We start from the raw sequence: 16,649 nt of genomic DNA on the forward strand, positions 1-16,649 counted from the left end.
ATGAATTCCTTCTTTTCGACGCAGCGCTGTATGTGTGGTCACAGGGTGTTTCCACGCATTTCCACGCCTCTGTTGCACTGCTGCAGGCTGCCGTGGTGAAGGTGCCTGATTTTTACGAGAGCATGTAAATGTGTGCTGCTTTCCCAGTGCTACTCTGACGGCAGCTTTTAAATACAGGGCGTGAAGACTGCATGGGCCTGCTTTAATTGCTTTGCTATTTGCTATGACTTAACAAAAGTTACTGATTTATCACAGAAATGCAATTTTTTTATATAACATTTTTTTTTTCTCAATTTTCAAAATGACAGCAAATGCAGCTTTTTTTTATGTATATATTTCGGTCGTTTGCATGGATGGTAGGTGTGTGGGCTCCCAGGCTCAGGAAAAAAAACGAAGATCCTCCACAAGTCTATCGACTGTGTGCGCAACTGGGAAAGAGCAGAGTCTGACATTTCCCCCTGACACACCTGCCAGTCAGCTGTCTGACTGATTGTGTGGCAAACTCAGACACACAGCGCTTGAGAAGAGCGCACAGCTCGAAGCCAGGCAGGGCAGACAGGAAACCCGGCCGCAGGCATGTGGGTGGAGGTAAACTTTCTTATACTGTTCAGAGGAAAAACTCGGAAGCTAAGTCGTGGCGGTTGTGGCATTGCTTACATTCGTTTGAAGCGGTGGAGTTTGGGCTCGTTGCGGTGCTGTTAGGTTGCCAGCTGAAGGACAACTTGAACAACCCATGAACATCCCCTGTGGACTGCTGCAGTGTCAACACTGTTTGTATTTGTCGCTTATAAAAATCTGAGGAGTCCAGCCTCCTCCTTTCCTCGCTGGACTCCAGGAGGGTTCATTAACAAACAAAATAATAAACATTCCTGCCCACAATGTCCGTCCAGTGTGAAAGGCAAGCCGATTTTAGTCTCACACGTGCTGACTTTCCCTCCTTCAAGGAGACCAGTGGATTAATGCAGCCATCGGCTGGGAAAAAGCAACTCTTTGCTGAGATTATTTGAACGGCTTTTACCAGGATTTAACTAATTAATTTCACTTGAATGTGCTGGTAGGGTTATATAACTCAGTGGTGGCTTGTTTTACACACATCATGTACTGGATAATCTTAAACCATATATAAATATCACATAATTCATTAAATAAAATCTGTAACTTCTATCTTTATATGACATCTCCGCGGTACTGAAGGATGCGCTATGTAGCCTGCTCCCTGTGCACTGTCTTACAGGCAGGAGTGATGGTGGACGCCCGTCTGAAAGAGCTCACCCCCGCCGTCCCGGTTATCTTCATCAAAGCCGTTCCCGCAGACAAACAGGAGACCCGCAACGTCTACCAGTGTCCTGTCTACAAGACCAGGCAGAGGGGACCTACGTATGTGTGGACATTCAACCTGAAGACCAAAGAGAGTCCCTCCAAATGGACGCTGGCAGGCGTAGCACTGCTTCTTCAGATATAAAACACGAGAGGGAATGACCATCACCATGACGACTCCGCTGAAGACATGAAGACGCCACTGCACTGCGTGTGCACCCTCGCCAGAAATCTGACTTTACACTTTTATGTAGATGTTCTATATTTTTAATCGGAATGTATACCTCTTATATGTCGGTGTGATGGGATAATTGATTAAAATGTTAATACAAAATGCCAAATCTTCATATACAGGTCAAGTTTGTAAAGTAGAACATCAATGCAAGGGTGTGTAGGCTTGCGCAGAAGGGCTTTGTTGTAGCTGGATGCCAAATACATCAACTGGGTAGATACTTTGGTGAATGTTTCAGAATGTTTCCATGACTACCTAATGGTTTAATAAATGCCAACTTTGTTGCACTTCAGTAGTCTTCACACATACACTGCTTCCTTCTTCTCGTACCCAAAAGTGCACTTATATATTCTGAAGTTGCTTCTCTCGTCTGTGCCGCCTTCCTCTGATATGGGATGTGCCACTCTTAAACTCCCCCGCATGGCCCACCCACTCGAAAAAGGTTTTCCACCACATCTTACACACACTACAATGGCTGGAGGGAAGAAAACAGCGCGGAGGTGCTCGGGCGAAAACTGCAATCCCTCAGTAGTGTTCTTCAGTGAGTCCTCCAGCACAGCAATGGGACTCGTGGGACCCCCATATCTGTTATTGAGAAAACTAACAACACGCACAGAGACAGCGGCATGAAGGAGAACTCAGAGAAAGGGGAATATGAGGATATCAAATATACAGGGAACCCAATTATAATGAGCTAGCAAAAGCTGTGGGTTTGTTTATTTTTTACCTAATGTATAGAGGTTTCATGGGTGCGTTAAGAACCCATAAAAAAAGTACCCGCAGGAGAAATCGGTTAAAGAAGTGTAGAGTAACTCACGATTCATGTATTACGTGCGCTTGTTTGTGTGTGAGAGAGCGTGAGCACGTCTGCTTGGTTGCAGGAGTATGTGTGCTTGCGTATACATGCTGTATTATTGATAATATGTTTAAAATTTTATCCTCTCCGCCGAAGAGACCCCCCACAGTAGTAATGTATCAGTACCAACGCTGTAGTTCGGAAATGTTATAGGCGTTATGATGTAAGATCCCAATGTTCACAAATGCTAATCCATAGCTATAACGTTTCAATATGAAGTCATATTCCTCTGTGAAATCTCTCTGGAGTACTGGAGAAAAGTATCAGTCTCAAATCAATTTAATTCTGGTTGCTCCCTAAATTGTCCTGCATTGTTTTGTTTTTGTTTTGGTTCTGTTGAATGGGAATGGAATCTGATTCGGATAAGTTTTGTTGAGTATCTAGAAATATCCATATGTACTACATTTTGACACATGAGTCTACAACAAATGGCATCCCAAAACGATGCACATAACAAACCCATGAAGAGTGTAGACGCCGGCGCCTGGCTGGCATCTGGTGAATGGATGGAATCAATTAAATTGGTCTGTGAGGATGCCACTGATATTATCGGCAGCTCTGTGTATCTGCACAATTAACTGAGAGGTCATATCGTGTTAAGCAGGATAAAAGCAGCAATGAAAAATACACTTCCAAGATGTCACAGCACCCGGTAACTATTCAGAAATGTTTTGTCTGAGCTAATAGTAACTGGCAGTAGACACTTTGGACACTTTGTGTTTTGATCTGATGGACTTTTGTACTTAACATTTGAAATATCTGTTTCACGATTTATACAAAAGTTGGGCATGACCTAACACTTTAGTACAGCCATTCATATTTCACCACAGAAGCCATGAATGGCAGCCTAAAGGTAGGAAGATATGGAACAAAGATGAAACAAAAATGAGAACTGAAAACCTCTGTATTGGCATTCAGGCTGATCCCATAGCACCCCCCAGCCCATCTGCTCCATCACAAGACCTTCAATAATGGACCAAACAGTCGTGCGTGCTGAAGAAATGCCGTGTCCCTGCAGAAGCTATTGCACTTCCTTTGCTCTAGCCCCGCACCTCTGCTCGCTTGCCGGAGTGCCATTATTTTCCACGCCACAGCCGGCAGTCAAGCTTTTTAAAAAGGCCAAACGCAGGGCTGACAATTCATTTTTTCGCATTGCACAGGGCGTGTTTGCGCTACAGGGACCGCGGTGCGCAGAAGGTGTCAGTCCTTGGGAGAAATCCATCAGAGGCTCCTGCTCGGGAACAAGCAAGGAGGGGCCTTTAATCATTCTCTGTGGGAAATGTTGGTTGCTAGGTTACAGGTCAGTCTTGAGAAATTGCTAAGGCGAAAGCCAGAGATGGCGCAGAATATGTAATATTAAAATAGTCTCTGGGTAATTCCTACAGAACTGTATCATTTCTTCCCTTCGTTGTGACGAGCAGGTGGTTTGCGTAATAGGACTGATGGGATGAAAACGTAACCCAACCCTTGCTTATTTACCATATGTAATATCCTATAGGCCTAGAAATGTGCATTAAACTATGCTGGGTAAGGATAGTTAGAGAAATGTTTAGATATTCAGAGACCTCCATTTGTCAGTTTAGTGAATGTATGCTGTTTATGTCTGTTTTTCATCATTTCTAATTTGAATATATTTTTCAACCCACACTGGAGGTACTCTCACTGCTAAACAACACCTGGTAGCAGAAATATAGATCACTATAGTTGGTGTGGCACAAAACCCAGAACACACACACTTCAGTAGCAGAGTAAGATGTTTGACTGCCTTGACTGAATAAATGCACGTGTCCTCACACAGCAGTGTGACAGCTGTCCGTTCTTCAAGAACACGGCAGAGAACTCGAATCTGATACACAGTAAGACCTTCACCTGAGCCAGACTGTGACATAAGAACCGAGTTACTCAGCATTCCCCATCTCTCAGTGTGGGAGCTCCAGGGATGACCTTTGGCCTACGGTTCAGGGCCGTGTCTTTAAAGCAGCCTGTCGCGTGACACGTTGCATTCACGTGCCTCGTTTTCGATCTGCATTCTGAAGGGAAGCAGCGACATCACAAACTCTCACACCATTGCTCTGCCCCCATGGCCGGGGGCACGCTGAGAATACCAGAGCCTTTGTTTGGCATGATAGTTGGTTCTGCGTCCCTAAAGTTCAATGAATTTAAAGAAGGTTGGTGAGATTGTGTTTCTTGGTATGCGCGCAGCACGTATTATATGTTGAAGAAGAAAAAATGCTGGTGTGTTTATCAGAAACTGCCTTATTCCCCTCTGCAAATATTAATGTGTTGCAGATAAAGAGTAAAATAACAGGCAGCAGGATGTGTGATGTGTCCTGAACTCAACACTGCTATTTTTAAGCAAAAGGGGTTTTGTTTTGTTTTTTTTCTTTATTCGTCAAAGCACAAAGCTCATCAGAAGATGGTGTTGTGAAGTGCACTTCACACACTCTGTCTTCAAGATTGTCAAGAAGACATCGTCAGTCTGGAAATGGGTCAGGGTCTATTTATGAACACTCTGACCTCTGCACCCTTTTAACATTGGTGCTAGTGTAGCCCGCGACGAATGGACATGTATCACACGATAACCCTGTTGTTACCTTGGTGCAATTTATGAGGTGCACAATAGATATCTTACAGATCAGTATCATGTTTAGAAAAATAAGGATGGTTTATTTGGAACTACCACAACAAGCGTAATATATTCAGTTGTCTGGTGAGTCACTCACTGGAGCACAGTCTACAGCCCGATATGATGAACAGCAGTCATGTTTGTTCAACAACATTCACCCAGGGCTCATCCTACAAACACGTCGGAAATGACACACGTACATTACTGTATTCATTTAAAATGGTCCAATACTGGGTTAGTGGGTCATCTAGGATTCTCAGAACTCTAAAATAAAACCACAGTAATACAAACGCCAACCAGAACAGACTTGTCCATTTACTGTGGCTAAAACAGCTTATTTACAGTCATCTATGCAAAAGGAGCTTTCCATTAATTAACGGACAAACTGGTACGTGCTAGCCATCACCAACCAAATAAACAAACAAAACGGAAAACAAACAAACAAAAAAAAGATAATTATTTGTCATTTGACTTTTAATCGCTTGTGCTTTTTAACCCACGAAACCACTTCATCGTCGAAATGGATGAGCCGTTGAGGCACCAAATAGGAGTGCTAACATCGGTTTAGTTTAAGAGCTTCTAAAGCTATGACGAGAACTGGAAGTACAAACAGTATGTGTATTTATATATTTATAAAGTTATACAGTTCCATTCCATGTCCACGCCATCTAGCAACACGTGCCCTCATGCCTCCTGTGTATCTGCTGTCAGTCTCTGTGGTCTTCCGTGTGAAGGCCTGCTGGACCTCCGCGTGTCTTATGTATGGAGAAACCATTCTCTATCCTCTAACACACACACACACACGCACAACTATGACAGATATGTGCACAGAGTATGTTTGAGCTGGTGTTGCGGTCAGCGACTGTGGGACAGGTTGTGCCTGGATCAAGGCAGGCCGTCTCCTGTCGGGGCTGGCGGTGGGCTGGCCAGCCGCTGAGGTCTGGGATTAAACAGTTACTTCGGTCTTGCTGCCTGTGCGGTAGTGGTGGTGGTGTGCCGCCTGCGCGGCCGCCGTTGCGTAGTGGAGCTGCTCCACCGTCTGCGTGCGGCGGGACGCAAACGCCTGCCTCTTGGAGGCCGTCTGGTTCATGGTCAAGGTGCTGTGGGCGGGCGGGGCGGGCCCACCTCCGGCTCCGCCCCCGGCCCCGCCCCCTCCTCCACTGCTGCTGTTTGAGGCACTGGGATGTGAGTGCATTTTGGTCATCTTGTAGCGGTCCATGACCGGCGTGGTGGGCACGAACACGTCCGTGTGCGATATGGCCCTGGACATGGAGCGGTCGCCACGGAAACTGGCCCGCTTGCCGCCCGGGGCCTTGTCGGGCGAGAGCAGCGGGTCCTGCGAGCACAGGCGCTCGTGCGAGTAGAGGCGCTCGTGCGAGTGCACGCGCTCCTGTGAACAGTGCCTCTCGTGCGAGCGCACCCGCTCCTGCGAGACCAGGCGCTCGTGCGAGCGTAGACGCTCGGCCGAGAGCAGCTGCTCTTCGGACAGGATGCGGCCGCCGTACGGCGATGGGCCGTAGGGCGACGTGGGGTAGTCGTGCGCGTAGCCACGCTCGGGCGACAGCACGCGGTCCTGGGACATGGCCCTCTGCACCCGCCGGGGCCGCTGGCGGGCCAGCGCTCCCTGCTGCTGCGGTGCTGCCGATTGGGCCTGCTGACTGCTTGGAGACCCCTGGTTCATCTGGATCATGTGGAGGGGGAGCGTACCCCGTGCGGCCAGGTCCGGGAGGTGTCTCTTCCGGCTGTAGTAGTCGTCCATATCCTTGTCCGCTGTGGGGAATTAGAGACGACAGGTTACTGGTCAAAGCATCGCGATACCTCCACTGTCCCCGTAGCCTAAATGTTTCTTTTATTTTATATTTTTCTTTGATGTCCACTGATGTTTGTGGGGCTTTATGTTCCGAAAACATTATTCATTTTTGACCATTTTCCAACCTCTCTTTATCTGTTACGGTTAAACAGGCTATGTCCGTTACTACACCTGTAAGATGGATGTAAATGATCTCTGTTCTGATTGGCTGTCCTGTATTGTGACTCATTCAAAAAGCACTGAGACCAGAAACATGCTTGGGAAGTGCAAAGTAAGTAGGCAGGGTTTCAGGGTTTCAAACTACTGTAGGCTAAATAGGCACAGATATGTAAATGACTTAGTTCAGTTATTTCAAAATGAGCTGTTTTGCACTTTACATATAAGGACAGTATGGACTGGTCGAGTGAATGGTGAGTGTTGAAACATTAACAATATTTACATATTACATCAAAATCCTTTATTTCAGTAAAGCTTTTGTTGTTGCCTAGTTCTACTGAGTTGAGGTCTGCTTCCATTGGGTTGCACATACCAATGTATTTCCACGTACTGTCCTTCTTAATTCTGTTTTTTCCAGAATGTGTGAATGTATACATGAATTTGCAGTGCATTTATAATGCTACATTGTCAGGTCAGTGGATACATTTTGCCATTCTGCAGTGCATTGTAATTTATAGAGCATTTTTCAGCCACTGTACAGATTTTTGATGGACAACTGGTTAATGATCAGTTAGGAGATCAATTTTTAACATATCAATACTGGACTATATAATGGTCTATTAGTGGCTTTTTTCTTGTGTTAGAAAGTCAAAGCAAATCAAAATTGATCACAGCTCAAACATGTCATTATGCACGCACACACACACACACACACACACACACACACGAAATGACTACTGTATCTGTAACAAAATGTTTAGAGATGGAAATAATTAAATTATGGTCTGTCTCCTCAGAGACTGAATTAATGCAGAATGGGGTAGCCGATGACCTTGAGTTACATTTGACAGATTTCTCTGCACACACTCACTGTTACACTTGACAGATCTCTCCATACACACTCACTGTTACACTTGACAGATTTCTCTGCACACACTCACTGTTACACTTGACAGATCTATCCATACACACTCACTATTACACTTGACAGATCTCTCTGCACACACTCTACCCCACACAATTACAGTGCACCACTTTGGAGAGGAATAAAACAACATTCAAGTAAATTAAAACCTCAAATCAAAGAAACAGAAGGAAAATAACTGCTGTGTGTAGTAAACCCGAGGTACAGATTTTCACAGTACAGCACACCATATTAGGGACTCTGAGGAGACTGCGTTTTCTGAAACACATTCAGCCGCATCGTTTCTCATAGGCAGACAAAGCCAAGTTCCTCACCAAATAAAAATGCAGAATTCTATTTATTGTTTTACGATGTGTTAATAGTAAGTAATTTGGTTATGGTTATTATAGGTGCCATAAATACAGCAGTATGCATTGCTGAAACTTTTAGGACACATTGCATGAGACTACTCAGTAGGGAATGTGTTTTTATGCTCCAAGACACATGTATTTCTTTGATAATTAATGAGATCAGAGTGCTTTGAAACCATAAAGAAACAGCATTCATTTCCTCCTGGTAGTTGCACCCTGCAAGATACAAACATAGCTCCCAAAACCTTCACTACACCCAAATCATTTTAGAAGCACACCTGGAAATGTGAGGAGTCATGCTTGAGAATGTTTCTCCGGAGGGTTTGGTGGCAGATATTATTTAGCGGTTGTGATTGTATTCTGCTTTGCATAATGGAGGTGAATTGCTGAGGGGAAGGTCTGTCCCATAGTTCACTCGGATCCAGCGCCAGACTGTTCCAGGCTGCTCCATGTGCAATTACACTAGCCTTTAGACTCATTTATTCTTCACTTAATGGATATAATAAGTTGGGGCCTTATTCACCAAAAATCTTCCCTCAACTAGATCAATGGAGCACTGGAGTCCAAGGATGTCTCTCCCCTCATAGAAAACCTTTATAAAACCTGCTGAATTCCTACAGTCTTTTCTTTAGAGGGGGTTTATGAACTGGGCTTGTAATGAAAGACGAGAGCTGTTCTCCCTCACAGAATGATATAATCGATCATATGTGACAGATAAAAGTGTGCGTATGTAATATAATAAAGGTATGTCAGTATCTCATTACAAGTTGGATTTACTTAATAATATCGTCCAAAGCACAGCTACAATCTAAGAGTTATTCATTCACATTAATTCACAGCATTGTATTGTTTAGGGACAAAAAGGTGCCAAACTCCTGTGTTCCTGTAGCTCAGTCGTCCTGCAGAGACTAGTCCCAGCTCTCATACAACACAGCTGGTCCTGAACACCTGGAGGAGCTGAAGAGGCTCATTAGGTTCCACCGGGCCCAGCAGCAAGACAACAGGCACCTGGTCTGAACGAGCAGCACCGTTTGCCCCCGATAGACTCCACGAATACTGCCGACCGTCAGGTGCTATCAGGGCTGAGTGCAAAGTGCAAGGTTGGGCTCAGTTCTAGCAGTTCACAGAGATCTGTTTACTTCCCGCTGCTAAGAACTGTATCAGTCCAGTTTAAGATGAATTTCTGGACAGGACTCGGTCAAAGCAACCCGGAAAGGAACGAGAGTGCCGTGAGAGGAGTTTGCACTTACTCAGCCTCTTGAGTGAGGAGTACTTGTTGAGGTCGGCCTTCATGGCAGACTCGTAGGAAGGCGGCAGGTGGGAGAGGCTCTGGAATGAGCGGGAGAAGGACAGGTCGTACGGCTCCGTCTGCGACGTCAGGATGCTGCTCATACGCGTGTTCTCTGGGGGGAAGACAAGACAGCGGAGCAGAAGGCACATCAAAAGAAAAGACGCGTGGGGGCAAAGTGCAAGTGTCCGACTTTCAGGCGGCTTCGCCCGGCAGCACAGCCCGGGCTCGAGACGGCACCCCCCCAGCTGGTGGTGGGTATAGCAGCGCAGGGGAGGCAGCAGCGGGCGTGGGGCACGCTGGAACTGGCAAGCCCGAGCTGTGGCCAGCTGAGCGCCATCTCCAGCGCCCCCCGAATGACCAACCTCCCGCCCACCCGGCCCATCTGTGAACAGAGGGTGCTGACTCCGTGAGCCATGGAGGAGGGAGGGCTCTGTGCGCCCGTCGTGCCAGCCTAGGGCCGGGCACGGCTGTGCAGGGATGTAGCCCGGTTAAAAATAGGCAGCAGCTACTGACGCTGAGGGGCGTGGGGGGGGTGGTGGTGAGACAAACACGGCACAGCAGGGAGCTGGGAAGGGTGCAGCCAGTGAGGGGAAGAGTGTTTACACAACAGCGCTCACTCCATCGTGCACTGTGTTCAGCACACGGTGGATCTCGATGCTTTTGATCCCAGCCATGGCTGCTGAAACTGCATAGCAAGGGAGTTATCTTTATTTAAAAGGGGCGGGTTGGTGGGTAGACAGTGTTGGGGGCGCTTTTGGAGAGACAGAGAGAGAGAGGGGGGGGGGGGGGGGGGAGGGGCAAATGGCATCTCGAGTGTGTTTCGGCTGTAGAGACTTACCACGCCTTAGAGATCTGTGAGCTAGCAGATACAAGCAAAAACAAAAAAACAAAAAACAAAACAAAACAAACAAACAAACAAAAAAACATGCATTTCAGTAAGAACACTGTGCTAAAGAAAGCATACACTACAGCCAACATGTAAAACAGCTGAAACTTTTGTAATGCCTCTTTTCATGATTAAATACAGTTTTTACACGGTATTAAACGTAGTTATTAACATCCCCTAATTGAATCAAAACGTCTCAGAAATGTCACAGCCAAAGAAGGCGACGTGCCGCAGCGTTATTGGGGAAAGTTCCACCGCCATAAACAAAATTAGCCTCGCTGAGAAACAGCAATAACAGGCTTTGTTATATCACAGGCAATCTGCGGGGTAAATCTTTGGCGCTTGTTAGGAATGGCCATGCTTCTCCTTCACCCCCCACACCACGCGGCGAGGTAATCCCTCCACTAACGAGACGAACAGTGGCCGCGCGCTAGCGAGAACACGTAAGGACGCTAGTGCAGAGCTTCGCGTGCCTGTTGCGAGCTCTCGCTCCATCTTTCCGTCAGTGTGTGTTCATTAGCTGCGACGGAGCGCAAACACGCCACGGAACTTTTCTTTCTTTTTGCAGATGCCGTCGCCACACGACTTGACTCGTTCGTGTTCTTGAACCGTGTTGTGCGCGTCGCCGCGGCAGGTGAAGATGAAATTAGTGGCGTGATGGCCATGCTACGCCCCTTCACACTGCATCCCGCGGAGTCATGTCATTGCAAATGGCAACCTTTGACTCTACGCAAAAGGCATTTGAGCAGAGATGGGCTTTTGAGACACATTACGCTTAAATCATCTCCTTGGCTCTCACACCCAGCCTGTTATAATACTGGTCCGATTGATTACCCTACTCTCTATAGATGTGGCCACGTCTCTCCTCTTCCAAGTCTGTTGAATCTCGACAAAGCCATCAGTCTGGGAAGGCTAAATCTACAGACCTTTCTGATGCCTCCAGCTGTAGGCTTGTAATCCATGATGCACAGTGGAGAACAATAACTACCCTCTTTGGCTCGACATGGGTCAGTGTCTGTTATGGGCCACAGCTCTGCTAGATTCAGCATGTTTACCAGTATGCCACTACCACATCATACAAGCATTAGCATCAGAAATTGCGCAGTTGAATTCTGAGCGGCTCCCTGGCCACCCCAAGCTTTTGACAGGTGGTGACATAGTAAAAGTCTCTCAGAACCCAGTGCAGTGGATGGCGTGTTTCAGCGGCAGTGCAGGTGCTTCTGTCACGGCACGGTTCTTACCGGTTTTGGGCGTTCGTGTGGGGCTACTGAGTCCCAGATGGTTATAGTTGTGTTGATGAGGGCCTGCAGAAGAAGTAAGGACAGGCTGATTCGCCAGGGAAATGAAAAGGAGAAAAAAAACCCATCACGGTCACGATCCAAACGGTCTCTTATCCACAGTGCGAAACGCTCGGATAGGAAACACGGTCGGTTAGGGGGCGACAAAGCGCCCATCGTAATATTAATAATGGTCCAGCGCACATAAATTTGCATGAATTAAAGAGCAAACAGCAGTGGTGAGGAAAATGTGAGTGTTCCCGTTAATCACATGGAGCAGCAGCCAACACAGATTTACATTCTACATGACAGGTGGGATTTCAAACTGGAAAACTTAACACTACAAAAACAGATCTTTCAGCTGCTCCCGTGGAGTTGGTATTTGTCGTGCCACGCTAAGTTTAGGTAAGCATAATACTGTAATGAGTGCTGCATATACAGAACACGTACATTCAGAAACCACAGAGTAGGGTTTTCAGAGTGAGACACATCACTGATAAAACCATGTTTGGAGCTAGCTCACGGGTTGACGTTTATTGTTCTGTGTTTCGATGACCTCTATTACCAAGCTGAATCTGCTATCTATCAATGTGCAGCTGTGTGTTTGTGTGTGTGTGTGCGCATACCCCGCAGGAGTCAAATACAGTCAGCAGCAGACTGTTTTCTGATGTGGGAGTGTTCAGGTTACAGTACTGCAGTGGCGACTTTTGCTGAAAAGCAGAGGAGGGGAGGGCTAGTCTGGTGCCTTCAGTCTACTGTGTGGTGAGCCGTGATGAATGGCAGCTATTCTGAGCTGGCAACGAGGACCCCGTAAAGAGCCTATGATAAATGATTGCATTCTGGCATGGACCCTGCGCCACACTCTTGGGGGTGTTTGCTGTTGTGCCTGTTTAAAAATGCATCTGAGTGTCTAGTTTAACAGTGATTTACGTCTGTCATACAGTGGAACATTTGTAAGCATTCAGAGAGCAGGACACTTGTGCCACACAACAACTTTGTTTGCTTGTTTACCCCCCCCCCCCCTCTATCTGTCCAACTCTCTCTCCATCTCTCTCTCTCTCTCTCTCTCTCTCCATCTCCCTCTCTCTCTCCATCTCTCTCCATCTCTCTCTGGCCATCTCTCTCTATCTCTCTTTCTCCATCTCTCTCTCTCCATCCCTCTCTCTATCTCTCGCCATCTCTCTCTATCTATCTATCTATCTATCTATCTATCTATCTATCTATCTATCTATCTATCTATCTATCTATCTATCTCTCTTGATTTCTGTGGTCAATGTCGAGAAGATTTCCCCTGAAAAGAAGATCTCTATTGACACCATTCAAGACGGCACGTTAGAAAACCAATAGTGCTCATCCTCCTCTGAGATGACGGTCTGTGTGGCTGACGTACGTCTCAAGTCCTGTCCACTCTGCCAGACGACTGCAGCAGGCTCTGTAATTAAATCTTCCCAAGTCCAAGTGAGGGAGGAAAGTTAAGGGCAATTTAAAGGGCCGGCGCAGCACCAGCGTGAATGCCGCGCAGGGCTGTTCGCATGCTCTTGGGCAGAGGCGAGCAAGAAGCTGTCGCTCGCGACTTTGCTCCGAGGCCTAATTAATAACCAGCTCAGTCCAGTTCAGCGCTCACACTTCAGTCCAGGGACCAATTAACTGCTTTCGAGTGGTGAGAAGCTCCAGGCCTCCCAGTTGCAGTCGTAGGTCCCCACAGGCCCCGTCACGGCTCCCACCGCCCCGTTCGGGAAAGAGCCCTCTGAGCCGGAGCAAGGCAGAGCAGCCACTGTAAGGCAGCTTCCGGCTGCCGAGTCTCCGCCTTTCCTACGAACGTGGACCCGGCTAAGATGGGGCTGCGGGTGCGCCGTCGGCCGTCAGCGGGAATCGCTGAGCTACCCACCCCTCATGCCCACATCTGCCCTCAAGGCTGCGGAAGTGCGCGGAAATACGGAACTCGGGTCATCACTACCTGCCGACTGGTGTGGTCTGAATGAGGCGTCCGCTTGGCAGGGATGTTAAAACAAAACCGAGTGGTGGATGTGCTCCTGGCCTGGTGAGCTCCAGAGCGCCGTCGCACTGCTGCGCGCTCCACTGCTCCGTGAATCATGTCCAACCCACGCTGTTGATGGGTTTGGCCTTTCAAAACAAAAACAGTATATGGGAGTAGCGCTCGCTGATCCCAGCGCCTACGGTGGATGAATCCTCGCACCGTGATCATTCCTGTTTCACACCTAATATATCCTGACAACACCACCCCTGCCAGTACGCATAATAATATCCAGATGGTGCAGGAATGATTCAGTAGTCTGACATTTGTGTTGCATATTCATGATGGAAAAACTGCATCGACATCACAAATGAGTGACATGTGTTGTATTTGTATGTTCCGGTAGAAATACGATTGAACCATTGGAATATTCTCCAAAATAAGTCAACTTCACAGTGTAGGAGCTGGTTGCTTTAACACATTGCCTGAGAGCCTGTTTGAAAATCCAGCTAGTGCTATGAGTCCAATATTTTTTGCACAGATGCACAATGAACCATAGCATACATTTAAAAAAAACAAGAAACATCCATGATTTGCATTAACAGTGACCTCAAAACACGTTAATAGTAACTCATTTTGCACAGAACCTCGGCACGTGTAGAGCCGTTGATGCTCTGAGTTGAATCAAATCAAAAATTCCTTGAAAGGTCCAAGTGGAAGTGAATTAACAAGGTCACGTGCGAGAGCATTTGTACGAACAGCTGTGTGCCTTCAGTGCCACGTTCGCCACCACACCCCGGGCCTCTGCATGCGGCCTGCGACTGCCTCCCTCACAACCGCACCATGTCAAAAATAAATCTCCAGTCCGGAGTAAGAGCTCTCCTGATGCCTGTCTGCCGACAGTCAGCACTACCTCGTCGAATGGACGCGTTGTGATTAAACAACTTTAAAAAAGTAAAGCCATCTGTTCACGAAGAGCTGATGGGTGCATCGCTGGCTGGATAGGCCATGAACCTCAGGGTCTGTAGAACCGGGAGGAATGCACATCAGTGATCCACCATCAGCAGAGTCAGGGCGGTCCTTTTAAAAGCTTGCCCTTTGCCGTTCAGTTATGTCCCCCCACCCTCCCAGCCCAGCCCAGTCCAGCCAAGCCCAGCCCAGCCCAGCCCAGCCCAGCCCAGCCCAGCCCAGCCCAGCTCAACCCAGCCCAGCCCAACCCAGCCATAACCACTGTGCGACATAAATGTGCACCCATGCCATTTAATTACCAGAGCGGCGTGTGATGTATGGGGAGGGGTTCAGCCCCGCCGGGCTTGTCGACAGGCCTGAATGTAGCAAGCTGCCCTTCTCCTCCTCTGATGGACAGAGAAGCTGGACAGCCACTGGAGATGGCATTTAGCCACTGACAAAGAGCGCTAACATTTAATTGCACAATGTTAAATGCCATAATGGTCCCATGTGCAGGCTGTTTTGGCTTAAAATCCGCTGCAGTTCACTGTGGAACTCCCCCAGCAATTAAAAAAGAAAAAAAAACAGGGACAAAAAAACCCAGCATTGCCTGCTTCCAATGCCACTTACTTTCAGAGAGGAACGCTGGCTTGGTGACGGCTTTTAAACTCTCTACGCTAACATTCCGTAATAATAAACCCTACAGCTTTTCTAGCCCTCTGTTTCTTCCTCACAGCCTGGAAGACATGCTAACCCCAAGGCCACAGAGGTGAAACAGCTTGATGTGGAAATAATAGCTTAGTCTTGCTCACAAAGTGCTTGATCCTGCGCTGACACGTGCGCTCTTCGACTGAATGTGGAACCCATCTCAGGAGGCCAGGATCTGCATTCTCGTGGCTCATTTAGCAATATCATGGGCATGAGATAATATAACGAGCATCGACCCACAACCCAGCTCACTGACCTTGTACCAACGCACAGGGAGACATTCTTAACAGAAAACGCCTGGTGTGGCACCCAAGCTCATGAGTCTGCGTGTTTGCATGCGTTTCTTCCAACTCTGCCATAAACGTGCGACATCAGTAACGGCGTTATGAAATGATCCCATGCCGAGACTTCCAGAAGCGTAAACCAAACCGACGGGACATGAGTGCACAGGATCTTCGTCTTGCTGTCGTTCCAGGTCGCCGGCTCCCTCTGGGGGGCTCCCAGGCTGTGGGACGTTTCCTTGGTGAGGAGCACCGTCGAGTTGCTAACAAGGATAAGCACAGATTTATCTGATGTCTTCTTTCATTAACAAGAAGTAACATCATCAATAAAGCTGTCCTTATCCCTGCCTCAGCCCACGCACTCCTCTTCCGGCGGGGAGCGCAGGGGGCAGGGGATGCTAGAGTGATGATACAGTGGGGAGGGTAGTGTTACGTAGCATACTTTTCCATGGAAAAAATAAACAGGATGGGCAGAACGGATACACGACTAGTCGACCGCTAGCCCAGGCCGACACGATGGGAAGTGGCGGTCCACTGGACTGAACATAGCCACTGCAAACACAGACACGGGGCTGGTAGCAGTGGCCAGGGGTGGAGGTGGGTGGAGGTGGGTGTAACACTCCACTACACAAAAGTGCCGCTCCTACCATGGTGGCTCTGAGATCGCATCGGCCAGTGTCTCTCCCCTAGAAGACACAACCAAGCAGAGGGAGGCAGTGAGTGGGCGATTCACGCTGTCATACCCAACACAAACACACGGAGAATGCACGCTTTCATAATGCTCGGCCTCTCCCGAAGAGGATACTCTGATTGTCACCTCTGTTCTTTTTCTGAGAGAGACTAGTTGAAATTCATAGGATGAATCAATATTTTTTTTTTTTCACTCTGTACAGCAAACAGTAGCTTTGGGCTAAATGAAGCACAGGGCAGAACAAATCATCACGACATTTAGTAAGAAGAAGTGGAGACATGTTGAAGGAATGCACCTAATTTCAAATTAAAGGTGATATA

At 47.5% G+C, this 16,649-nt stretch overlaps 2 protein-coding genes across 8 annotated transcripts in view; one reads left to right on the forward strand and one right to left on the reverse strand.

Moving 5' to 3' along the window:
• Positions 1-1,853, forward strand: part of dnah9 (dynein, axonemal, heavy chain 9) — a 71,868-nt gene extending 70,015 nt beyond the window's left edge. For all 5 annotated transcript variants that reach the window (XM_026999642.3, XM_081697422.1, XM_081697420.1 and 2 more), the window contains one exon: positions 1,235-1,853. In XM_026999642.3, coding sequence (XP_026855443.3) covers positions 1,235-1,462 — 228 coding nt within the window. In that variant the 3' untranslated portion in view covers positions 1,463-1,853. The remainder of the gene's footprint in view (positions 1-1,234) is intronic.
• Positions 1,854-5,046: 3,193 nt separating this feature from the next.
• The window catches only part of shisa6b (shisa family member 6b), a 38,818-nt gene continuing 27,215 nt past the window's right edge, over positions 5,047-16,649 (reverse strand). The window contains exons 5-8 of one of the 3 annotated variants that reach the window (XM_081698046.1): positions 11,691-11,753; positions 10,402-10,422; positions 9,523-9,675; positions 5,047-6,801 (exon numbers count right to left, since the gene is read on the reverse strand). In XM_081698046.1, the coding sequence (XP_081554172.1) occupies positions 5,978-6,801; positions 9,523-9,675; positions 10,402-10,422; positions 11,691-11,753 (1,061 nt within the window). In that variant the 3' untranslated portion in view covers positions 5,047-5,977. The remainder of the gene's footprint in view (positions 6,802-9,522; positions 9,676-10,401; positions 10,423-11,690; positions 11,754-16,649) is intronic. The other 2 variants (XM_035533217.2, XM_035533218.2) reach the window with 2 other exon arrangements.

Source organism: Electrophorus electricus, chromosome 15 (genome assembly GCF_041902795.1).
Source record: "Electrophorus electricus isolate QZ-2024a chromosome 15, ASM4190279v1, whole genome shotgun sequence".
NCBI classification, from domain to species: Eukaryota; Metazoa; Chordata; class Actinopteri; order Gymnotiformes; family Gymnotidae; genus Electrophorus; species Electrophorus electricus.